The 26,848-nt window shown below is 39.4% G+C and overlaps 1 protein-coding gene across 4 annotated transcripts; it reads right to left on the bottom strand.

The window, feature by feature from the left end:
* Positions 1 to 336: 336 nt before the first annotated feature.
* git1 (G protein-coupled receptor kinase interacting ArfGAP 1) lies at positions 337 to 26,456 on the bottom strand. Of its 4 annotated transcripts, XR_014607859.1 has the most exons (22): positions 25,919 to 26,433; positions 21,175 to 21,308; positions 20,989 to 21,101; positions 20,002 to 20,107; positions 19,641 to 19,727; positions 19,081 to 19,211; positions 17,997 to 18,091; positions 17,604 to 17,646; positions 17,126 to 17,152; positions 16,484 to 16,532; positions 14,779 to 14,851; positions 14,171 to 14,268; positions 12,685 to 12,796; positions 12,413 to 12,540; positions 10,650 to 10,802; positions 9,548 to 9,829; positions 4,661 to 4,738; positions 4,490 to 4,569; positions 3,124 to 3,288; positions 2,968 to 3,031; positions 2,591 to 2,883; positions 337 to 2,434 (listed from the first exon to the last, which is right to left on the bottom strand). XR_014607859.1 is itself a non-coding variant. In XM_084125361.1 (21 exons), the coding sequence occupies exons 1-21, from the start codon at positions 25,968 to 25,970 to the stop codon at positions 2,668 to 2,670; spliced, it is 2,286 nt and encodes a 761-aa protein (XP_083981487.1). In that variant the 5' UTR covers positions 25,971 to 26,433; the 3' UTR covers positions 337 to 2,667. The 4 variants fall into 4 exon arrangements, 3 of the variants coding, with proteins under 3 accessions (XP_083981487.1, XP_083981488.1, XP_083981489.1); XM_084125361.1 differs by having other exon boundaries at positions 337 to 2,883; XM_084125362.1 differs by lacking the exon at positions 17,126 to 17,152 and having other exon boundaries at positions 337 to 2,883; positions 25,919 to 26,456.
* Between the last annotated feature and the right edge of the window lie 392 nt (positions 26,457 to 26,848).

Here is a 26,848-nt window from a genome sequence, read left to right on the forward strand (position 1 = left end):
CTAAACTATAACCATATATCCAAGGAATTTTGTATATCTCCCATTTTTCTTTTAAATCTTGTTCTTTTCCTGTATTTCCCTGAATTACACTTCTGCTCAAACATTCAATTGAAAGTTGGATATTGTTAGTCATGCTAAATTACTTGCGCTGTTCCTCATTTCTAAGATACTTTGCATAAGTGTCTGCTAAGTGAATAGATGTATTTTTGGCATTTTTTTTTTTTTTTTGTCCAAAGGAAACACCCTGTGAAATACCATGCATATCAATACACAACCTTTTATGGTTATTATCTAATAATCCCAATGATGTACAATAACAATTCACAGGAGACAATGATCTTTTTCTTTTATTTATTACAAATGTACAGCTTACGAGTCTTTATTACGATTTAAATGGTTTTGCTTAGTCTTTTTATTTAAATTCTATATCTTACAGGTAGCCTCTGCTAAACAAATTTCTCCCATCAGCTAATCTCTCATGTAAGAACGAGTGATAACGAAAGTCATAACAAGTACAGTGCAGCTAGTATGACAGATCACGGAAGAGAGAGTAGTGTTTGTGTGCATTAGATTTTAAAAATGATTTTGCCATGTATGCATCTGCAGCAGGATGACTGGGAAAATGTCTACCTACTACCTTGAAAGGAATCAGATTCAGAGTTGGATATAGTGTGTGTGCATTGACTCCCTTTCCCAGATCCCTCTCTGAATATAGTGCTTATTAAATAACATCCCAATCTCTTTCTCCCAAGTCATCATCACAGTAAGCCATCACCCAGTGACCGTTCCTGACATGTTTAGTTGAAAACGAAAAAGAAACATACTTGAGCATACATGGTTTTCACTCACCATGTGCTTGTAGTGTGGAAGAGAGTTACTTGAGTACTGATTAAAATCAGTCTAGCAGATGTGCAAAGGCAATGATAAGAGATTTTCAGACAATCTTTTTGACACATTTTCAGGGGACGCAAACATTATCCCATTCCCCAAGTTAAAGAAACAAAAGGCAAAAACAAACAAAGAAATGGCTTAACTTAAAAAGGCTGGTGGGTAAAACAGATATGGAAAACAACAGGAAGATTAAGGCCCATAGCATGACATCTAAAATGCAAAGTGACTGTACAACAAATACTTGATCGTGCTCACACACAGATGTGGCATCGAGCCTCAGGTGGAGAAACGTTCATCTACATGTGCGTTCGTACTGGAAGCTCCAGTTCAATTCCTCTTCCCATGAACATCGACAGCGAGGGGCTCATTCCCCCACCAAAGTGACCGCGATCACACCGACTGATGCCACAGAATGTGACTACGCTGGTCCTGATGCAGCAGATGGACATCACATGTTTTCCCTGTGACTGTATCTGAAATGTTAGTGATGAGAACATTGATAGTGGTCATCTTCAACCATCAACATTCACATGTTTGTAGCTTATAGAACATAAGGATCTTCTTACATTAATAAACACATATGCTTGCTTAACAAAAAAATCATGAAATTTAAAGAACAGCGTGAAATCAAAATCAAATATTCTCAAATGGAAAACTAAAAAAAAACACCACACACACACAAAAAAAAAGCCTGGTCCTGAAGTGAAGAGTCGTCTTTACTCCGCTAAACTGATGAAGGCCATTCGATTAAGTCAATAATGTGCAGAAAATGAAGACATGGTGTCTTGTCCTAATCTAATAAGCTGAAGACAATGTGATGATTGTGCTAACACATTTGCATTGTTCTGATAGCAAAACCCATTAATGTTGGGATTGAGATGAGATGAGAGGAGCCAGGATGAGATCCGGCGAGCCTTTTCTGTACATCAACCCCAACTGTTGTCTTTGTGCTCTAAGAAGAAAAAAAAAGAAAAAAAAGAGGGATCCGCAACTGTAGTGTCATCACTCCCCTCTGCTCCTTTGGCTAGTGTTCAACGCAATTCGACAAAAACAAGAATGTAGTATACATTGTAAAACACTGTGTGAGTGAACCAGTGCTTCTACCACTGGAGGACGGGAGTGTTCTGGTTAGTTTTCACAGGTTATTGTTCACCCCTGTTAATGTTCGCAAAGCTCTTGTGTGATTTCCACTTGACAAACCGAAACAAAAATTAAAAGAAGACATCAATAATGGTAACAATAATGCGAAACATAAGTCATAGTCATTAAAATAACTCCAGTGTTGTTGTTTAAAGTCAGTACATTTGTCCCAAGAGAAACAGGCCAATGGAGCGGCACTTAAAAACATCAAATTAATCGAATGAGAGAGAGAGAGAGAGAGAGAGAGAGAGAGAGAGAGAGAGAGAGAGAGAGAGAGGGGAAAAACTGAAATTTCAGGTTCTCTGATGTTAGGAGTGCTTGAGTATTTCACAAACAGCAGCCATCAGCACTGAGTTGTGGGTCTGCTTGTGTAGATGAGAGAAGATCCTCCTGAAAAACAGAACTGAAAGAAGAAAAGGAGTGTAAGGAAATCAAGGCCGCTCCATTCGGCTTCTCCCAAACATTCCACATCTCTGCGTCCGGGTGGCCAAAGCTGGATTGATCACCCATGCATTAGACTTTTCTCATCTTCGTTCCCTCACATCATTTTTCTATCTACCTGACCAACGATTCCCAGCCGTCAGTTTTTACTTAGTGTCCTCCTCCTCTCCCGTTTCTCAGTCTTTGCCCGGTGGGTCACTGTTTTTTCTCGCGGGTAGTGATGGTGACCAGCTGCTTGGCAGCTTTGGCGATGTCGTAGGCACACTGGATGACCTGCTGGGTGAGCAGCTGGTAGTCCACCGTGCTGGTCGACGAGTCGGAGGGCGCCGCTTTACGACACTCCACCTGCAGGCGGGACGCGCTGGCCCCCAGGAGCTTCAAGGAGGAACGTACTGCATCCAGCGCTGGTCTCTGAGAGAAGCAGACACAACAGATTTAGTGCGTCTGGCTGGATATCTTGAGGCAAAGAAATCACCGTAAGACGCATTCACTCACCTTGGGAAACAGCGAGGCCATTTCTGTCACAGCTAAGTGGATTTTCTCTGAGCATGGCACAAAACTGCAAACAAAGACAGATGTTACAATGGGTTTCTTTCAAACTGCAGCAAAGCGACACTGCAACCAGCTGCGAGGGGTAACGGTCCATCCTACCTGTCGTGTTTAAACTCCTGTGCAGCTCTCAGGAGCTCCTGGATGTTCTTGGTGACCTGCTCAGTTTTGAGGATGACGTCCTCTGTGCAGGGCAGCGTGGGGTCGGGGTCACCCTCTGTGTCTTCCACTTCCCCCCTGCTGTCCTCCTCGCTGCTGCGGCCCACACTACAACACACCATATGAACACACATGCACACATTTCCATACAAAAGGCATGAAATGTATCATCAGTGGGTTTTTAAGTTACAAGTAGCTTAGTAATAATAAGTAATTGTTATTATAACTAATTTAAAAAGTAAGACAAATATATTACTATTTTACTGTAAAATATGTGTAATAATTATAATAATAATGATAATGTATTACTTATTACTTTTACTTTTTATTGCTTTTACTTCCAAAAAATATGTTAATACTTATTATATTGCATCATATTATATAGCAGTATTATAAGAGAAATATATATTACTACTGTAAAATTACTCCAATGCTGTAAACAATAAATCTAATATTATTACTACTAATACTAATATTATTATTAGAGGCAGTATTAAAAGTAATAGAGTAAAACAACACTAATATATCAATAAAAATACTTTTTATACATTTTACTGCAAAATTAAAAAAAATTACAACAATACAAATATACCACTTTTGTAATATTACTAGTGTAATACCTCAAATAATTAAATAAGTTATTTGAACTATTTCTTATAATTAGTAATAACATATATTGCATATTATGTAGTGTCTAATTTTTTTTATTTATTACAAAAATAGACAAATATATTACTCTTACATTTAAATAGAAAAAATATTATTAATATATGGATATGTGAATTGATATATTAATGTTAATTAACTTTTACTAATTTATATAATTCAAACAATTATAAAAATATTAAAAGTACAACAGTAATCCTACAATAGCAATATATTTCTTCATGCGTTAAGGCCCGTTCACACCAAGAACGCTAACTATACAGATAACGGACGATATCGTTGTGTTTATTCTAAGCGCACTACAGTCGTCGTAAAAGCTCAAGCTCTTTAAAGCAGGATGGATTCTGATTGGCGGTCAATGTTTTTAATCAATCATCAGCCAGAAAACTAAATCTGAAAGTGATTCCAAGGATATCGTTCCTCTGTGCAGTTATCGTTACAGTTGTGGTTTGGGATATAATTTTTTTTTTACGATATCTTATCGTTATAGAATTCGTCCTTGGTGTGAATGGGCCTTTAGACCCAGTTACACAGTTTTTGCAAATTAGATGCAGTCATTGCAGATACAAATGTATCAAATTACACTAATGTAAAAAGACACTGAATCCGCTCTGCTTTGTTTTCAACGGTGGCTTGCACTCACCCAAAGGAGACATCGTATGTTTGAGAGTTGTCATAGTCACTATCAGTACCACTCCCGTATCTCTCTCCTGCTTTTGGAGTCTGGACAAGACAAACATGCACAGAGGTCTGTTACACATCAAGGTCTGCAACTCTCATGTCAGTGCAGATATGAATGGAAACTGGCACTCACATTATATCGTCCGTCAGTGGAGGCTGACAGGTGCGGTCCTCCGTAGGGGGTGGGACCCGCGGGGCCGCCCCTTCGCACCTAAACACAAGCAGAACGAGATTAAGAGGAGGAGGAAAGCTGACAAGACGGTCAGCAGGCAGAGGATGAAAAGAAAAGAAGAAGCCTTGATAGTCTTTTCTGCACAGGACTGTTAGATGTAAGGAAATCTGCAGCAAAAACGCTGTTATATTAATGACTAATTCTGTTAGACAACTAGCTTAGTGTAGAGGTTTTAGATATTGCAGTCGCAGAACAGCAAGCTTCTACATTAAGCTCAAAAGCAAAACTGAATTAGTGCAATAACATCCTTTTCTCTGAACTAATGAAAATACTAAAAATAGACACTCGCACATTACATTACTTGGAAAACTGTGCAGTTAACAGGCACAAAGGTGCATCTCAAATAAATTAACCATGACTAATAAAAAAAATAGGACTGTCAGAAATAGCCCAAAAATGGAATATTGCATAATCAAAACATGGCATATTTGCATAACTGCAAAAGCAATTGAAGCAAATCAAAACAATGCATTCAAAAGACATTCAAATACATCCTACAGGTCTAAGAATATCCACAAACAGGATGATTTCCAGTTTCAGCGCTGACAGGAGCAGCACATCGATTCAGTGCACTATACAAGAAAACACTTTCTTTAGCGATGTGGCATGCAGCTCATTTTAGTGTCACTAATCAGGAAACCAATAAAATCAAATTTCAAACATTCCAGACACGTCACATTGCACAAGACAAGCATATCTCAATGAGAGCCTCTCTTGGCATATTAACCATTTTAGGAAAGATACAATGCAACTCATGCCAGTTTTATCATCCTATGCTACATAGACAATATATAGTGGTTGTGTCTCAAAATGTATTGAGCTGCCTACCTAAGCAGCCGTTTTGAGCATCATAGGCAAACCTGGTATTAACATCCGTTTTGGGTGAGCAAAGACAGATTGTGATCAGATTTTATTGAGAGGAGGGTTTTGTGATAATAATAACCACATTACATGAATAAATACATTAATTAAAACTTCTGCATGTTAAAGGGATAGCTCAACCCAAAAAATGAACATTTTTTCATCACTCACCCTCAAGTTGTTCCAAATTTGTATGAGTTTGACAGTTGATGGACCACATTGACTTCCATATAAGGAAAAAAAATGCTATGGAAGTCACTGGGGCGCATCAACTGTTTGGTTACCAACATTCTTTCAAATATCTCTATGTATGACAAATGATGACAAAATTCTTTGGGTGAACTATTCCTTTAATAAAGCTATGGAATTACAAAAGTAAAATAAATAAAAATCCCACCTAAAATTAAAGTTCTGCAAGTTCTGCAAAAAAGTAAAAAAAAAAGGCAGAAATAAAAACACACATATACATACATATACAGTTGTAATCAAAATTATTCAACCCCCATTGCAAATCAGGTTTAATGGCAACATTTACAGACTTTCAGCTGTTTGCAATGAACAAATCAAACAAAAGTAATTAAAATAGCTCAACAGAACAAATATTTCAAGTGGTTTCCCCAAATTCATCTGAAAATGCAACTTTTAATGACTTCTGCAGTCTCAAAATTATTCAACCCCTTCATGGCAAGCATCTTTAGTACTTGGTAGACCTGCTACAAACGAGATGTATAACCAGACACCAGCTTCTGGCAGCGTTTCTGAGGAATCTTAGCCAATTCCTCATGAGCAATGGCCTCCAGTACAGTAATATTATTGTGTTTGCGTGCTGCAACCGCCTTCTTCAAATCCCACCACAGATTTTCTATGGGGTTCAAGTCAGGTGACTGTGATGGCCACTATATAATCTTCCAGGACTTCTTCTGCAACCAAGCCTTGGTGGAATTTGAGGTATGCTTGGGATCATTGTCTTGTTGGAAGGTCCACACACACACAAGCTTCAGGTTCCTCACTGATGGCATGACGTTTTCTCCTAGGATTTCCTGATACTTCAATGAATCCATCTTGCCTTCCACACGCTGCAGGTTTCCATTGTCAGAGGATGCAAATCAGCCCCAGAGCATCACAAGGCACTATCATGCTTGCCTGTAGACAGAGTTTTCTTTTCAGCTTCATTCTTCTTTCTTCTTCCTCCAGATATACCGCTAAAAAGTTCCAGTTTTGTTTAATCGCTCCACAGAGCAGAATCCAAACACTTCTGTGGCTTATTTATATGATTTTATAGACTTTTCTTGTGCTTTTGGGTCAGTAGTGGTGTAGTTGGAGTTCTGGCATCAGTGCCTTACTGTGGAAGCTGAAACCTCAGTGCCTGTTGCCACCAAGTCTTGCTGCAGGTCTTTTGCAGTCACTCGAGGGTTTTTCTGAACCTGCTTTCTCAGAAATCTGGTTGCAGCCATTGATAGCTTCCTTTTTCTGCCCCATCCAGGAAGTGTCACCACTGTTCCTTTAACTTTGAATATGTGAACTATGCCTCCAATGGTGTCTCTAGTTCCTTCACTATAACATTTAGTTCCTTCACTATCTTTTTGTATCCAGTTCCTTGTTTGTGAAGGGCGATGATATCTTCTCTTAACTTTTTGGACCATTTCTTTTGACTTAGCCATATTTCTAACATGCAGCCAAACGTGGCACTCAACAAACCTAGACAGTTCAGATATTTCATATAAAAAACTAATGAAGCCCTTGATTAGTTGCTTCAGGTGTGCTTGAAGGCCAATTCACACCGCACAGACAAATGCCAACAAACACCAACAAACAAGTTGGCTGTTGGATTTAGACTTTCATGAAAAATAACTATTATGTTCACACTGCCCCAACAGACACAGACAAACACTGTTTGAACATATTCAGTTGGGTGAAATCAAACCCCGACCAACGCCAACAGACGCCGACAGGGGTAACAACACTGATCCGACAAAACCCAACAAACGTGTGCAGTGTGAATTGGCCTTGAGACAACACCTGTTTTGCAGATTTGTGCAGTTGTGAGGGAATGTATTCAGGAGGTTGAATCATTTTGAGACTGCAGAAGTCAATAAAAGTTGCATTTTCGGTTGAATTTGGGGAAACCACTTGAAACATTTGTTGTGTTGAGCTATTTCAATTACTTTTGTTTGATTTGTTCATTGCAAACAGCTGAAAGTCATTAAATGGTAAATGGTAAATGGACTGCATTTATATAGCGCTTTCAACAGACCCATGGCCACCAAATCGCTTTACATATTGCCTCACATTCACCATTCATTCACTCATTCATACACCGACGGCGTATATAGCCAATAAACCTGATATGCAATGGGGGTTGAATAATTCTGATTACAACTGTACATACTGTATGTGTGTGTGTGTGTGTGTGTGTGTGTGTGTGTGTGTGTGTGTTTATTTCAGCAATAATGCTGAAAATTCAATTTTGCCATCACAGGAATACACTACATTTTAAAATATATTCAAATAGAAAACAGTTCTTTTAATACTTCACAATATTACTGTTTTTACTGATTACATAAATGCAGCTTTGGTGAATATAAGATAATTCTTTCAAAAACATTAAATAATTGTAATGTTTCCAAACATTTGACAAGTACTGCACACACACACACACACACACACACACAGATCTGCATGTCAATAAAGATAAGAATAAAAAAGTAACAGAAAAATAGAATTAGAAATAAAAACAAAAATATATGTAGGTGTACTTAAAGGTGCAGTGTGTGATTTTTAGCGACATCGAGTGGTGAGGAACCAACATGAGAGAGTAGCCAGCAATGAGGTTTCTTTACAAATATAAATTAAGAAATTATTTTTACTTAAAGGTGGGGTATGTGATTCTCTTTTTTGTCCATTTTTTCAAAATCACTTGAAATCCTATTCCTAACCCACTTACAGCCACTGAGTTAGAAGCACTGAAATGAAAATTAAGCAATTTAATCATCTGTGGAACGGGCAGGACTCGAAAAACTCCAGCCAATCATTTCCAAGACCACCTAGAATCATTGGACAGTAAGTTCGTCAATCAAACGGCCGAACTATCCCCCCTCCCCCCATCATGTCCATGTTCTTCGAATGGGTGGAGTCAGGGCCAGCGTTGGAGGAAAGAAGGTAGGACCATTTGAGTTGTGTATTTTCAAAATCTGCCGGCCGTTTTGCAAATCCCATACCCTACCTTTAATTATTCAGTAAAACGATGTTGTTGCGAATATTATTGTTACTTGTTCATCATTGTGTCAGTGTTTTATTCGCTGACTTTAGCTAGCTTCTTTGCACGAAGAACAACATAGTGACGAAACGCGTTTGTCCGTTTAGGGCTCCTGTACAAACAAGTCGGCACAAAATGGCTATTTCAATGTAAGGGGACCCGCGGTGTATGTCGATAGAAATGGCTCATTCTAAGGTAATCAAAACATAACGGTTCATTATGTAAGGTCTTTATACACCACTGAAAACATGTTATGTATATGATATTGCATTTCTGTCAACAGATCCACCTAATTATTACACAATGCACCTTTAAGATATTCACATTTAGCACAGTACTAAAGACAATCACAATTCTAGCTAGTCCACTTATGATCAAATCATTCAAGACAGTTTTTGATACCAGGTGTAGAAGAGGTCTATTTAGGTGCGGCTGACTCAGTTTGGAGACACAGCCAATATCTACAAAAAGATAGGTGTTATCAGGACAGGAAGTGCTCTGTCCATAAGGTGGCGGTAGAGAGCAGTGAGTAATAGTGAAAGCAAGTGAGTAATAGTGAAAGCAGGTGCTCCAGGCAAAAGCAGCACATCAGTGTGGGTTCAGGTAAGCAGAGGGAGAGAGTGAGTATAAAGTATAAAAAGATCAGTCCGGCCACTAATGCTCACACTTACGGGGCTGAGAGGCAGCAGGCGGCCCATCAGGGGGTCCAGGGTTGGGGTGAGAGCTTTGGGGGTGGTCCCCACAGGCTCATACATAGAGAAGGCTTGTCTATCCCGGCGGAGGGGAGCGGACGAGGGTGCGGTTAGGCCGGAGTCTCCACCTACCCCTCCTCCACTGCCTGTACCCCTTACCCCACCGGACCACAGCCCTGTGCCACCACCCCCGGTCAGAGCTCCCCCGGCCCCAGCCTGGGCCCCCCGCAGCACGCTGTTCTCCGTCTGCATCCGCGTGATCTACAGGGATGGAGGGGCATCACGGGGAGTCACAAACACACATACACAAACACAAGGACCAAAGAAAACACAACAGTTGCAGTGCGGATGGTTACGACATGCTGGGGGCGACAAAATGGGGTAATTCTGATAGACAGGAAGTTTAAGGTTGTCTGAACAAGGAAGGGCTTCATTCTCAGTGAGACGTACATGGTATATGATAGTTACACTACCGTTCAAAAGTTTGTGGGCAGTAAGATTTTTTTATAAGTAATTAATACTTTTATTCAGTAAGGATGCACTAAATTGAGCAAAAGTGATTGTTTCTTTTGAACTTTCTATTTATTAAAGAACCCTGAAAAAACAAATGTATCACGTTTTCCACACAAAAAAAAAAAAAAATGTTAAGCAGCACAACTGTTTCAGCATTGATAATAATATGGAAAGTTTCTTGAGCACCAATATTATATTATATTAATGATTTCTGAAGGATCATGTGACACTGAAGACTGAAGCTGAAAATTCAGCTTTGCATCACAGGAATAAATTACATTTTATAATATATCAAAATTATTTATACAGTTATTTTAAATTCACAATAGTGCCTTTTCATAAGTATTTTTGATCAAATAAATGCAGCCAAAAATATTTAAAAAATCTTACCGACCCCAAACTATTGAACAGTAGTATACGCGAATACAGTTCTGCTCTGCTTGATGGTTTGTGATCAGTTTGTGTGATGGTGAGCTTTAGTTTATGGCAGCATTACATTTCTATCTGTTTGAAATACTCATATTTTCAAAACAAGGACACACAGTTTAAATAAAGTGGGTGGGCGCACCTCCTTCTGTAGCCTCCGCAGCTCCTCACTCAGGTTGTTGTTGACCTTCATGAGCTGTTGAACTTTGGCCTCAGAGGAGGCCAGTGCTTTCTTCACCTCCAGATACTCCTGTAGTGTGATGGGCCCATCTGACAGGTCGGATGAGTCCATGCTCTGACACACACAACACAAATCACAATCTAATGTCAACAGCAAAACGCACGATTTGAAAATGGTGACATTTTTATAAAACACATACACAATTGTGACCCTGGATCACAAAACCAGTCTTATGTTGCACGGATATATTTGTGGCAATAGCCAACAAAACATTGTATGGGTCAAAATCATAGATTTTTCTTTTATGCCAAAAATCATTAAGATATTAAGTAAAGATCATGTTCCATGAAGATATTTTGTAAATTCCCCACCTTAAATATATAAAACATTTATTTTTGTGAATGAATGCAGCACTATCGCCAATAGAAATGGACAACTTTAAAGGCGATTTTCTCAATATTCCCTCAGATTCCAGATTTTCTTGGCCAAATATTGTCCTATCCTAACAAACCATACATCAATGGAAATATTATGTATTCAGCTCTCAGATGATGTATAAATCAGTTTAAAAAAAATTACCCATAAGACTGGTTTTGTGGTCCAGGGTCACAATTATGAATTTCATTAATTTATTGTAGTATTTACATTACTGTTTAAAAGATTTGGGTCAGTGAGATTTTCTTTGGAAAGAAATTAATTCAAGCAAGGACGCATTAAACTGATCAAAAGTGACAGTAAAGACATTCATTAAATGTTACAAAAGATTTCAGTTTAATAAATGGTGTTTTTTTACATATCAGCCTTGGTGCGCATAAGAGACTTCTTTCAAAAACATTTAGAAAATCTCACCAAACTCACACTTCTGAATGGTATTATAAATTTAAGTCAAAAGAGCTCACCACAATACTATATGACATTTATATTCCTATATTTGTCTCAGATTTTTTTTTTTTTTAATCATTTGGCATGCAAAAACAGTATGGTCAATCTTTTAAAAAACAAACAGCACAACAAGTCAGATTATTTGAAGTATTAATGCCCATATGTATTTGTAAACCTAAATTAATATGGAGATTTTAATTAACGTGATTATAAAGCATTACCAGAATGGATTGTGTAAAATAATATTTTCATGCAAAAAGCACTAAAAAGTCAACCATTTTGAGTTAAAAAATAAATGTTTGTGCAATATGACATGTTGTAATATGAGGTTTACTTTGCGTTCCTCTACACTCAGCCATGTCACTTCCGGTGTGTGTGGAGTGAGCATGCTCAGACACAGCTTCCTGTCTTCAGCTGCAGAACAATAGCTTCACTGATCACAGCCTTGAAAGGGGATGATGTCATTCTGCAAATATGAGGCAGGGCTGCTGCTACTGTTCTTCCAGTGGTGCATGCGGGGACATGACAACGCTGGTGTCTGTACTACCTCTGCCTATACTAATTTGCTTGTCTGGCAAAACCAAGATCAACAACTACCAATGCCTAACCTATAATATAAGAAATTAAACATTTCCCAAGATTCAGTGGATCATCTGAAGTTGTTTCACCAAAGGTTTTAATGTTCCTCAATTAAATCAGGTGGTTTCAATATAAAAAAAATGAAGGACATCTGGATGGATGAACTCAAATCTTCCAACTTCTCACACTTATAATTAGGTTTAGGTGGAGTACAGTGATGATTTTCCCCAGGTAAACTCCCAGTTACCATTTGATGAGCTCACCTTGGCCCGGTTGTTGCGCTGGGTGTTGTTGTTATTCTGTGCGGTCAGCTCGCTGTCTGTGTCTTCGTCAGACGCTACGCTGTCATAATCGTGCTGGTCATCGTCTGCCTGACTCAGATCCAGCGGGTCTGAAAAACAACAAACACAAAAGATAACATCATTAATATGAGGAGAAACCGCACTGGCTTAGCTATATCCGTCTTTACTGAAGCTGTATTATTGATATTCTCCTAAAATCTCAGAGTTCGAGAAATGCAATGTGGGCGTCTCACCCGTGGGGCTTGTCAAGCCTTTTCCATGCTGCCGCCGCTTGGCATCGCTGAGAATGTCGATAATGAGGGTGGCGAATTCTCGTGCATTAAAGCGAGCCAATTTCTGCCGCCCCTACCAATGACAAAAACATACACAAATAAATACACATTATATAAAAATATTTTATCGTTCAAAAGTTTGGGGTACGATTTTTTTTCTTAAGAAATGAATACTTTATTCAGCAAGGATGCATTTGATTAAAAGTGACAGTAAAGACATTTATAATGTTACAAAAGATTTACATTTCAAATAAATGCTGTTCTTTTGAACTTTCTATTCATCAAAGAACCCAGAAAAACATTGATAATAATAGGAAAACAAGTAAGAATCAACATAGAATGATTTCTGAAGGATCATGTGACACTGACGACTGGAGTAATGTTGCTGAAAATTCAGCTTTGCATCACAGGAATAAATTATATTTGTCAATATGTTGAAACTGAAAACAGTTATTTTAAATTGTAATAATATTTCAAAATATTACTGTTTTTACTATATTTTCGATCCAATAATTGCAGCCTATGTGGGCATAAGAGAGACTTTACATTAAATAATCTTAACGATCCTAAACTTTTGAATGGTAGCGTGAATCATTAATGTGTTTTTTACAGTTAAACTCTTAAAAGTTTTCACACTCATTTGTGGGCAAAATTCGTGGAATTCGGCAGAACAGATTGAAACTTCGTAAAAACATGTTACATGGAAAGAACAACATGCTTTTTATAACCGAATATGAAAGTTTTGGGGGATGGGTAGAATTTTATGAATGATGGCCATAAAGGAAATCTGCAGGAGTCTGTGTCGGATTAAAAGGCAAAAGTTTTATATGAGCACTTAGTCACTCTGCAATGCATATTACAGAACAGTCTATTTTAGCTGAGGGAGACTTGGACATTTTAAAGTCTGGAAAGCACTGCCACATCAACAGTTCACTGTCCAACTCTTGACCACTGGGTGTACTTGTCCCTCCTCCCATCATCTCTTTTCATGTCTCATGTATATGCAAAGAACAGGAAATTCTCAGCCTGGCCAATCAGCCCGCAGGAAACATGCCCCCGTGTGAACGCACTTAGTGGTCTTGCTGTATAAAAGAACTATTTCAAGCAGAAATACAGAGAAGGTCATGCAAGGATGCCAGTGGAAACACAGAGGGGGAGGGAGCAGTCGCGTGTCTGCAGCAGTTACGCAGCTGGAAAACATCCATTCGTTGGTTTGCTGGCCAAACCCAGGCCTCAGTCAGACGTTCGTACAGCCACAAAATGTCTATTTTTAGCTTTGTGTCTGCTGCACCCCAGATATCATCTCTCCTTTGTGCCTCCATCAAAAACAGGCCCGCGTGGAAGTGACGGCCGCTTACGCAAGGGGGAGCAGGAGCGGAGAGCTTCCTCCCAAACATACTTCAAACACATCCTCTGAGGCTCAGGAATAAAATGCTGTGCGTGTTACCTGGTTGCGCGTCGCTGAGTATTCAGGGTTGACGGGTAAGAAGGGGACGGCACTCCGTTCGGTCACAAGCGTACTGTGGTTCTGAGTTGTCAGCCACACTGAGAGAAACAGAACGGACACATATAAACAAGACAAATATATACAAACAGATTCCGATGTCGTAGCCATGAGGTTATGGAGAGTACGCATCTACCCCTCCCGTTCAGTTTGTGTGTGTTTGGCCCCCTGCCTCGCTCACAGCCCTGCTTACCATCAGAATCTCAGTCTGCCACCCCAGCATGATACCTCTTCTCCTCTACAACCAGGAACGGGAGTCGAGAGAGAGAGAGAGAGAGAGAGAGGAGGAGGAGAGAATTCCGCGGCACTCCCTCGCCCTCGCTCCCTTTCACCCTCCTTCCATCTAAGCACCTCTCCCTCCCTTCTCTACATGCTGACTGCACCGCTAAAGTCCTTCTATAGTCAGTGTTTATACAACACCCCGATCACTGCGTCTCCAGGGACACGACTACAACCGTCCCCATGCCTCTGGACAGCTCCATAACTACATTAGGAAAAGAGTGAGATGCAGGGAAAGCTGGGACAGTAACAGATGGGGGTTTGAGTCTTACCTGCATCATTCTCTCTACGGTCCACTTCGTCGTACACATCCATAGCCAGCTCCTCGAACAAGCGGTTATTTAACTGTGTCCACACACACACATACACAAACATATCAGTATGTGGCATTAAGATTCAGGTATGGGGGAAAAGAAACACGAAATCACAGCAAAATCAGAGCACACACAACAGGAAGGCATCAGTGAGAAGACAAAACAAAGCAAGACGCTCCAACAAGGTACTAAATATAGATTAAATGCAAGCTCAGGGAACTCAAAGCATCTGCTTAATATATCTACTGAATTTCGAAGCATTTGAAGAGTTTGTCAAACATACGGTATTCATCTCAAATCTCTCAAGAAAAAGGCTAACGCTGTATCCCATTCCCAACTAGGAATTCCTACGACAAGTAAGTTTTGGACCAATGAGATTTCAGTGTGGGTGGAGCTTCCAAGTGCAATAGTACAGAAATAAAAAATCTAATGACCAATAAAATGTCCTGTTTACTCGATTGGTTAGGACAAAATCTCAGAATTAAAATCAGCATGAAAAATTTATTTAATTTACTCTTGTTAGCGGACATTGCTAGTCTTGTGGTGAACTAATCCGTGCCAGTTAATCCACATGAAACATTGGATTGTCTTCGTAATCTTTAGTCGAAATCTAAAAATTAGCTTCGACTCTGAAATGGCATTCTTTTTCTGATCACATCCTTTTGACAGATTGGGCAGATCATCTTTAACCAATCAATCCCTGCCCACTATTTTTTCTCATTCAATATTCCATTTCACTCAAACGTATGTCAGAATACTGAAGTAAAGTCAGACGCAACTTCCAAAAGTATCCACCTTATTTTGCGATGCGGAAGTAAGCTCTTTTCTGTGGATGTACCGATTCATTAGCCGCTAAAACTAGAAGAATGACAAAGTGCAGTAAACAGTAAAACAATTTGCACTACAGACCAGTGTGTTTATATCTATGACAAAACATTCAAATAATATGGTAAGAAAACAATATCAAGCTGTTTTGTACAGCTGAAAATAACTGGAAGCGGATGACACTGGAAGCATTAAATTTACAAATGAAAATTTAAACCCATAAATGAAAAACCCACTCTTACATGAAAAATAAGGTTGGTACTTCGGTTTGTACATGTACGCTAGGGTATGAGTACAGCGCTCGTGAAGTAAATTTCATCAGTGGCATAATACGCACATGTTTGTGCGCAGACAGTTTTTCCTAATCATGCGTTTGCTAAGGTCACAGCCTGGCACAAGCGAGTTATTTTTGCTCTAGTTAGTTTGTCCACAAGATGGCAACACCGCCCCTACCCATTGCTTCACATGGAAAATAAAGAAACAATCCAAACAACAAACTACTGGAGACGACAACAATAGATGCCCGTGTTGACAAGCGCATGGGTGAGGGGGTTACGAGATACACACAGCTCTAGTTTAAACGACTACGAAGGCTTTTTTATCGTTCATAATTTCTGGAGAGAAATAGCAGACAATGGACTATCGGAGGCACAGTATCAAACGGAGAATACTGCTAAACATTTGGCTGTACACATATGTTGGTGTTTGTGTCAAACTGATGTATACTTGAAGTTAAACATGGAAAAGCTTTTATCGCTTGTTGGTTTGTGTTGTGCCTGTCTAAAAACTCAAATTCCCTTAATTCTCTGTAGCAGCTCATTAACCTGCAATCACTCACCGCTTGAAGCTTCTTCTTGGCTGCCTTGGCCAGTTCAGAGAGGTCCAGGCTACGCAAAGACAAAGACACAGACACAGGAGTAAAAGGATGCTGGAGTCATGCGGATAGAGAAAGATGAGGAGAGAGGAAAGGAGAGGGGTGGGAATGAGGAGCTGGTTGAATGGATGAAGGGTGGGGACGGGACATGGGCAGCCCAAAAAAGAGGAGATGTACTTAGGTTTTTCAATGAGGTCATGATAATGACTCATTTTCTAATCTACTGTTTGCTATTATTTCCATAACTTTTATTCTATTACCATTAACCAGAACGTAATTATTGCATTAACTTTAAGCAAGAAAGACTACATTACCTACAACAGCCTAAAACCAGTGGGTTTTTTTTAGTTGTTTGGCTATTGGTTAACATTATAGTATAATTTTTGTTTTTCTGAAATGGAGCACTGAATGATAACATGCACTAAACTTTGTGCACAATAAGACAAGGAAGATGTATTTAGGTAACAATGGTACATTTTGATTTCATGTTGACTTTAAATGTGTAACCTCATCCCTTCAGACACCCACATCCAGATGAAGGCCATGTGAGAAAGAAAGAGAGCAGGGTTTATGGAGAGGGGGATGAGAAGAGAGAGAAAGAGATACCTCTGCGTCGGGCACTTAGGGCGAGCTCTGCCTCCAAAAGCGCAGCAAGATGGAGAGAACAGAGAACGAGTGAGCGAGACCGAAAAGTGAGCAGAAAACAGACAGAGAGAGAGAGAAAGAAAAGGGATAGACCCCATATCAACACTACTTCTGGACAGGTCAAGGTTAAGTTCTTTCAGCTGTGGTGCATTTGAGGTGTCAGCCCTACAGAGGTTGAGACACACACTCTGCCCTAATGCAAACTGATTGACCGTGTGGCGCAACCTGCTGGCCAGCACACTCAAATACACCCGCTGCCAACTGATCTTAGTACACTTTATCTACCCTGAATGGGCAGCGCTATGGAAAAGACTTAAGGGAGGATATCATGCATAATGACAGCTAATAAATAAAACTGCACTGATGCGTTTCAATATTTATACGCAGTATTATTTCTTATTTTGAATCAGACGCACAACCTCATACACAAACAATGTACCTGTCTGCCATCTGAGGGATAATATAATGACCGTTCTTGTGATCTGCAAAAACACAGACAAAAGAAAAACATGAAGTTTTCAATTTCATTTGGGAGGACAGATTGTCTGTTTCACACCCCCCACACAGGTACAAACCAAAATTACAGGTTACAGTATTCACGCTGTATGAGTAAGCAGCACAATAGAAGCTTAGGTGTAATAAAAATGTCATCGCTGAGCATATTTTTGTGTGGAAAGCACACTGAACTCAGCAGAAAACAAGTTAAAAATGCAATTTAAACCTTTTTATCAACACTTGCAATTTGGATTTCTATGAAGCAACAAAAAAAATGTATTAAAGGAAATACTGAATACTGTAAAAATGTTTATTGGTTATAATATTCTAAGCTCACCTGGGCGACGACCACACAGGTAAAAGGCCAGTCTGTCCGTGAGCTCATACTGACACTCCACCAAGCGCTCGGCGAGCTCCATGTGACCTGCTTGCCTGCAAGAACACAGTCACATCACAAACCCAAGACTCTAGATCACTATAAACCTATAATAACAAGAACAATATAAGATCAACAATATATATATATATAGTCAAGTATCCCGAGTCAAGTCTGGAGTCTTTATCACTGGAGTCTGAGTCAAGTCTGGAGTCTTTTGTCTCATTTAATGCCTTACAAAAAAAAAAAAATCATACTCAAAAATCCTATTATTTGTATTATATAGACAAAATATATTATCTTTCTATTATCTGTTTTGTGCTATAGGTTTAAAGGCTAGATTTTATTTGTTAATGTTTTAACATGCTTGCAATCCAAAGGAGCCATGCAGCTGCACCATGGTATAATAATGTGATTAAGCATTTTGGATGCGATGTCTCATAAAATGTGATGTCGTCGTTCCGGTGTCTTTAATTGTTTTCCCACATTCTTTGCATCTAGCCGATTTGACATGTTAATAAACCCAAATGAACATATGGCACAGTTTCTCCCGTCATGTTTCATGGGACTTTCATTATGATATTTTGGAGTTACGCGCAATACACTGAAGTCAAACTACCGCGACACGTAGGGGAATATGACGCATATATTATAAAACCATTCAAATAAAACACTTTTTTTTTTATTATTATATCAGTATTTAAGGATTAAAGACTTGAGTCGTTTTTAAAATATTCACGAGTCCTTTGGTCGAGTCCGAGTCAAGTCTGAAGTCATTTCAGTTCGAGATCGAGTCAAGTCTGAAGTCTATTAAAATGCGACTCGAGTCCGAGTCTCTAACTCGAGTGCCCATCTCTGATATATATATATATATATATATATATATATATATATATATATATATATATAAACTTGTTTAAATGTTTGAGGTCAGTAAGATTTTCTTTTTGAAAGAAATCAATGCTATTTTTCCAACAAAAAATATATATATATCCAAAAACATCAGACAGATGAGGAGCTAGTGAGCCCTGTGTTTTGTGTTTACCGGGCATAGTCTATAGGTGTGCGGCCGTTGATATCTGGAGCTCCTGGATCCGCCCCGTACACCACCAGCAGCTCGGCCTGCAGAACCTGCCCCGCTTTGGCGGCCACATGCAAAGGGGTCGTGCCCTTTTCCTGTGGGGGGGAACATCAGATGTTTGACCACCACAGATTACAGGCTCTGTTCACTCTGCTGTTTTCAAATACAAGTCATGAAATCTAACCCTTTCTTTCCAGACAATGTAGTCAATATCTGATGCATCTACATTGTTTGCCATAGTAATGACTTTAGAGAAAAGAAAGGACAGAAACCTATATATATTTTGGTCTGGAAAGTATTTATGCATTGGATCAGATTTTTAAAAATCAAAATGTATAAACAGTTACAGGATACAATGAACAATAATGTTCATAGTTTGACACAGAAACTTCAGATTCTCTGTTCCCATACTGAACAACACAAAATTGATATCTAACAACCTAGAAATCATAAGATCTGTTTTAGTTGTGATGTAGAATAACTGCCAGAACAAGGAGAGAACTGTGTGAGATGGCAGATCTTACCGGGTGAAAGAAGTTGGCTTGTGCCCCCAGTGACAGCAGCCGTAAACACGTCTCCAGACTTCCTGTCCGCACACTTGAGTGCAGTTGCTGCAGGCAACAACAATAGAATAAGTGAGTGTGTGAGAGAGAGAGAAAGACAGAGGGAACAGCAAGCAGACCTCCTGCGTATCCTCTCATTATGGACGTTCAATAGCACTGAGGAAGGCACATTTATTCACTAGCGGGGTGTCATTTTAAGGGCCCGCCTGCAAGGGCACAGGCAGTGGGGAGCAGAGAGAGGCCGAGGAGGAAAGATTGAATGAGTGCGAGAGGGAAGAGACTGAGATAAAGAGTCCAAGGTGATGTCTTGGGACGGTCTCACCTTGCTGAGGTCCTTCGTAGTGACCCCATCATCATCACGGCAGGGCAGCTTGTGGACAAAGGCTAACATCTGGTACTTGGCGCGAATGAACTCTGACTTGGTGGGGCTGTGGGGTGAGAGATACAAACATAGATCAAATAAATCAATTTCAAAGTCAATGAATCAATCAATACAAAAAGGGACACATGGTCCTGCCTATATAGAAACAGTCAAGGCTGTTTATTTTAAAAATGGTTCCTTCTCTGATGTAGCCTAAATGACTCAAATCAAACCATACAAATCATCAATTAATTTATCTTACCATCAAAATTTTAGCTTGGTCTTTCCCCTTCCCATTCAAATAAATAGAAGCTGTAATTGTTAACAGTACTTGTCTGCTGTTTGTAACAAATATGGTGAAAATAATATATATATATATATATATATATATATATATATAATTATGTAATCAAAATTATTGTAATATTTTCATTAAAGTGATGCCTGAAAGAGAGATTTTAGGAATGTAGATTTTCTCAATGCACTCCAGGTGGCAGGTGTGGCAGAAAGTTCATTTTGGACCCAGATTCATGGATTGATTTGGACCCAGATTCTAAAACTGTATTATTAATATTAAATCTAATTATGTACTTTTGCTTTATTATTAGAGCTGCGATGAAGATGGTACAGAAAATGATTGAAAACAGATGTGCTCGAACTTTCGTCACCTTTATGAGCGTATGTGTGTGAATAAGACTGGGCTAACCACTGCACCACTGCTCTGACAAATTACTCTTTAATTACTCTGTATTTTACTTTTAAAATCTCCTCTCATTTATTCTGAGTGAGCAGATTTGCTAGTCTAGTCTCAATGGTATGCTATTACATGGAACTCCAGGAGAACAATTATATACTGCACGAACCAATAAAACAAAAATTACACCCCCAGTCTTCTGTTTTTATGACATTCTGGTACATAATGCATGAATGGTTGATGAGATGTCTTACTGGACTTTATCTTGTGGGTTTGGTTTCCTGCGCCCACTCTGAACTTGTGCTGGATCCAGCAGGGAATGTTCCCAGATCGAGTTAGCGCCGTTACTGGCCAAGGTCTGCACCATCTGAGACACACGCACGCATTTGTTAGGCTGCGATCTAGCAGAAATGCGTGTGTGCGAGAGGCTCTTTAGTTACCTGCAGTAAGGAAGGAGGCCAGCCGCTGTGTCGCAGGTGTTTGACGATGGAAATGTGTCGGCCCAGGCTCCGGTGCACAGAACAGCATTCATCACAAATCAGAACCCCTCGGTTTATACTGCTCCAGCCCGGGTCTGAACACACATGATAGAGCAAAGTACATTTCATCGAGAGAATGAGCAAAAGACAACATCAATCGAGGGCTGACTTTTCTAAAAAACTAAAAATGAAGGCAGGATGTGGAAAGACTTACTCGTTTTGCTTAGACCGATCACAAAAACAACCGCATTTTTATATTCCTGGGCCTTCTCCCTACATCTTGTGTACCTTATTTTGGTCTTTCTTTTTGGTGCTACATTGAACACTGCTGTCATTGATTCTGCTGATGAAAAAAATGTCACCAAAGTCTAGTTAGGTAACACAGAAATTGTGAGAATGATTTATGTTAGAATTATAAACAAATGAAATCGTTTGGCCAGCAAAAGTGCAGTCATGAATTTATAGAGGTCATGTTACATTATTTAAAGTAGTATAATTTCCAGCTATTATTGCAAAAACGTAAATATGTGAAAACAATGTTTCATTAAATTTGATAGATATTTCTCTAATGCTGCAAAAATGAAATTATAATTTATCATTTTTAGTGGGGCTGGTGAAAATAAATAGACATCCACACCATACTGCCCTGCTCTGAATGAGCTTATCTGAGGCAAAGGGCGTCCTCATATGAGGCAGGGTACGAGCGTAGTCAGGACTCAGGACCGATCAAGTGTGACAGAAGTGTGCCTCTGACTAACACAGGCCCCCAGAATCTGGCTAAAATTAAACCAGCACCCACAATGCTTCAAGCTCATAATCTCATCCACAGAATCTCACTAAGCAGGGGTTTGATATGATTAAAATGAGAGATTATTTTGCAATAAACAGTGTCATAACATGATTATTGATTTCCCGGATGAATGCAAACACAATATGACATCTAAAAATGGAAGATATTAATACTGATATGTAGGAAGCAGGGTTGTTGTTTTTTTAAACTGTTTTAAAATTAAAAACAGTAATATTGTGAAATGTTATTACAATTTAAAATAACTGTTTTCTATTTCAATATATTTTAAAATGTAATTTAGTCCGGTGATGGTAAAGTTGAATTTTTAGCCTCATTCCAATCTTCAGTGTCACATGATTCTTCAGAAATCATTATAATATGCTGAGTGATTTAATGCACAAGAAACATTTCTTATTATTATCAATTTTGAAAAGAGTTGTGCTGCTTTATATTTTTATGTAAACTGAAAAACTTTTCAGGATTCGTTTTTCCAGGTAATTTTGACCGATTTAATGCATCCTTGCTGAATAAAGGCCAGTTCACACCAAGGACGATAACTATAATGATAAAGATATAGTTTTAAAAATCTTTCTAAATTTAAAAGAATAGCAGAGTTCACACCATAACGATAATGGCACAGAGGAACGATATCATTGGAATCCCTCTCAAAATGTTTTTTTTTTTTTTTTTCAGCTGATGAATAATAAAATTAAAAAAAAAAAAAAAAACATCCACACCCAAACAGAATCCATCCTGTCATCTTTAAAGAGAGTTAAAGGCACACTATGCAGTTTCCATTTTTCTCAAAAAGCGCCCCCTAGAGTCGCTGTGGAGTACTTGTATGTAACTTTACTGTCGTAAATACCACTCGCGCAGAGCCGTCTCTGCACTCTTCCGACCGCGCTTTCTTCGTCGTCTCTGCCATGATTCATAGAGTCTTCCATAGAGGCTGCTTCATATGTTGTTGATGTATGTGACGTCGTGCCGTAAAGCAAGTCGTGATTCACGCGAGATTTGTCTGGGCGCCACCCCTCAAACTTGCATTGCTGGTTTTGCCAGCAGTTGGTGTGGACACTAATATAGTAATAGTTCTTGGTGTGAACGGGCCCTAAAAGTATTAATTTCTTTCAAAAATAAAAAATCCTGACCCCCAAACTTTTGAATGGTAGCGTATATACAATTAAAATATGGCAAATGAAACAAACAAGTGTTAATTTGACTTTCACATTCACTCAATTCACAAACAAATATACATTTATAAGATCATACGATAATTTTCTCTTTTAGTAAGTAATAGGAGGCATTCAATGTAAAAAAAGAAGCCTGAATTAATGTCAATTAAAAGGGCTGCTTGTTTCCTTACTTTAGGAGAAGAGAAGGCTTATTTGAATCCACCAGATATTCATATACAGCCAAAAGTTTAAATCCTGCATGTGGTGAAGAACTTAAGATTTATTGGCTTAGTTGAAAATAAGATGGTGTTATTAAATCCCCTTTACTGTCTAAAGATGGGCAGACATCAGAGATAGAGCTGAGCACCTGCATGTGGGAAAATCAAAGATGACGCCATACTTCTTAACTAACATGCTCATCCTTCCTATAAGTGCTTGAAACCATTAACAGGAACATCTTTATCCCCCCCCATCTCAAACGTGACTTTCTCTCTGCTTCTAATGAAATTTCACATGTACACACGTACGCACACAGACTCAATGCACACGGCGCCATTCAGTCCTGAGTGACCGTGCAATTGACAATCTTCCACACATTCATTCATTCTCCTAACACATTTACCAGAATCCATCTGTCTGTCTGCCCACCACCCCTCCTCCTCCTCCTCCTCCTCCTCCTCCTCCTCCTCTCTCAGTCATCAGTTCCTCACCTTCCGACACACTCAACATTAACTACATTCCTACATGTCAAACACGAAAATGACAAGCTCAATCAGCACCGCGCGACAGGCCAACACAAGGACAAGGAGTGTGTGAGGATGCAAAAAGCCACACAAGCACTCAGATGTGGAGTGGTCAGCCAGGGGCATTTGTGACAGTGTTTGAGGCCGACCTTAGAGCATGACTGCAGGTAGCTGAGGTGGTGAAACAGAACTAAACTGTCAAAAACGAGACACACTCTCGCATACACGTACATTCCTGGAGAGAGAGCAGCTGTGGATGAGGGAGCAGCTGTCATGCCCCCCGTACCACCCCTTGGTCCCCCCCGTGGGGACGGTGAAGCTAAATGAGCAAGGCCAAGGGTGGCCTATAAAAGTGACGGCACAGCTGAGCGGCATCAAAAATATGTTTTGAAAACAACTACTAAAGGGTTATTATGTATTTTTGGGGTGGTTTAAATGGCTGGTAACTTATTGATCAATACATTTTGGGACAAACGGGTAAAAGCCGGACAACGTAGGAAGTTCATCTTTATTTAAAACATAAATGCAGGGTCGACTTCCATCTTTTTCACTGTAGTATATATTTAGGGAAATTGTTCCTTGTCTGAGGACATGTGTAATGGGACTAGAAATGGTTATAAACAACTCAAACATATGCTCAACTATGTTGCAACCTTGGTGGAAAACCTATACATCATATAGATATAGGCCTATGTATCATTGCTGCTAACTATTTTTGCCACTGCTCATAATCATTACAGAAATAAAGTACCTTAAACCAGCATGAGCTAGCTTGAGGTTTTTAGTTGGTGTCCCAACCTGGTCATATTGGTCTGTTGGCTGGTTTTAGAGTGGTTTTGGGCACTTTTCAGCTTGTCATGCTGAGAGTCCAGCTTGAAGACCAACTACGCAACAGCTTAGGCAGACTGGGAGACCAGCTTAAACCTGCTAAGACCAGTAAACCAGTTTTGGCTGGTTTAAGCATTTTTTATGCGTTTTAGAATAATACACGATATACAGCAGCACACAGAAATATTCCTGTTGGAAAAAAGAATTATATAGCCTACATATTATATAAATAAAGTAAATCATACGTCTAATAATAAAATAATGCATTTAGATACTTTGAAACAGTATAACAAAACGAATGACTAAACATACAGGAAATGTGTAACTAATCAATATCTACCCACAAAACTGTTATCTAGAAGCAAAGTTGTGTACAAGCACAAGCAAATACTGACCCACGTCAGAGTTTGATGTGTCCTGTCAACCTGCTAACGATTCGATAGTTATTTTACTAGTCTCAACCCAAGTTCTGATTAACTAGATTCGAAAACAGTACCGGACAAACCGAGCTAGTATTCTGGTAGCCATAATGCATTTAACGTTTGTAAAAACAGGAATGTGTTTTACTCAAATACTGGCAAGGAAGTCATACAAGAGTCCGCAGGCTACTTAGCAACCGAGCCTAACTACTGTCAGTTAGCATTGTTCGCTACAGAGCCCGTTTTCGTGCTCAATATTAACTAAAAACTCACTTTTAATTAACATAATTAGTTGTCACTACAATATGTGCATATACAAGGGTTGGCCTATAGTGTAAATCTGCTGCTTTTAATTGACAGCAGCCCGCAGCCTTGTCAACTGGTTTAGGATGAGTGCTAACAAGCAAAGGATAAAACTTTAGCCACGGAAGCAGGGTAGCTGCAGTTAGAGGCTCAAATTTATACCCATAAAAGTAGTAAATATATGAAATTATCTAATTTATGGACAATTGTTCTGTCGCATTATAAACCGTAAATACACGCAGTAGTAAATTAAGAGTGGGTTTAAGGGAGGGAGCAGATATGTTGGGCCGCAGTATCGTCCTTAATATTCGGCCACTTTCCTGACGCGCTTTAACCGAGTATCCCTGCGCATATGTGGGCTTGCGGTTCGCCCGCTTGCCGCCGCGCTCGACCGAGTTCGGGACAGCCATAGCTCACAACAACGCCTCGATCCATAAATCTCAGCCTTACCTGGTGCACTGCAGTCGGCGCACACCTCGGTTCTTTGGACTTTCCTGGACATCGCTGAAAACAAATCTACCGCTTCCAAAGATTTTAGTCCAATACTTAATATATTTGGCTTGCTGTCCCCCCCAGGAGCGACGTCTGCGATTTTAATGCCGCCCTGAATGTCCGGAAGCCGGCGACGAGCTCTCCAGTGCTCCCGGTCCTCACCCTTCTCTCTCCTTCCTTTTTTCTGCGGTGTCTTCGGTCTTAACGCTGCAAGGATTGAACGATTCCTCTGAATGAATCAAAATTTTCAGAAGGCCCCTTACGTTATCAGATTATTTAATATTGGGCGTCCCCACTAATGTTTTTCCCCCGACCATTATCCAAGCCCCGTCTCTGTCTCGGGGAAAAGGGGGTGGGAATAAGAAAAGTATGGATACAGTACACGGTTTATTTACATCCACTGCCCTATACACTTGACTTCTGTACGGCGGGCTGCATACTCTCCCTCTCTCTCTGACGTCTGTCTCTCGCTCTCTCGCTTTCTTTCTCTTGCCCCACCGTCGTTATTGCACAGGCGGGGGCAGACAGAGCAGAGGGACCATGCAGTCATGCCCACCAGTGTAGATGAATTTTACATAACTTTATTTGCATAGCTACAATCCCCGAATTAATAAACTTTAAGTAGCCTAGGCCTATAAATAATTAAATAAAATATACAACATGTATTCAGTAAATTGGATATGGTCAAGAAAATAACATTACCCTACACATGAATATATTTTAATACTCCACATTCTATTCTATTCTATTCTATTCTATTATATTATATTGAGTCATCAAAATATATGTACTTGTATTTCTTTCTTTCTGGATAGGCCATTGAAATAAACTATGCTTTTGTAAGTGTGTGAAGAATGTGTTATATAATATTGTCACATCTGTAACTAC

Source organism: Abramis brama (genome assembly GCF_963993115.1).
Source record: "Abramis brama genome assembly, chromosome: 10".
NCBI classification, from domain to species: Eukaryota; Metazoa; Chordata; class Actinopteri; order Cypriniformes; family Leuciscidae; genus Abramis; species Abramis brama.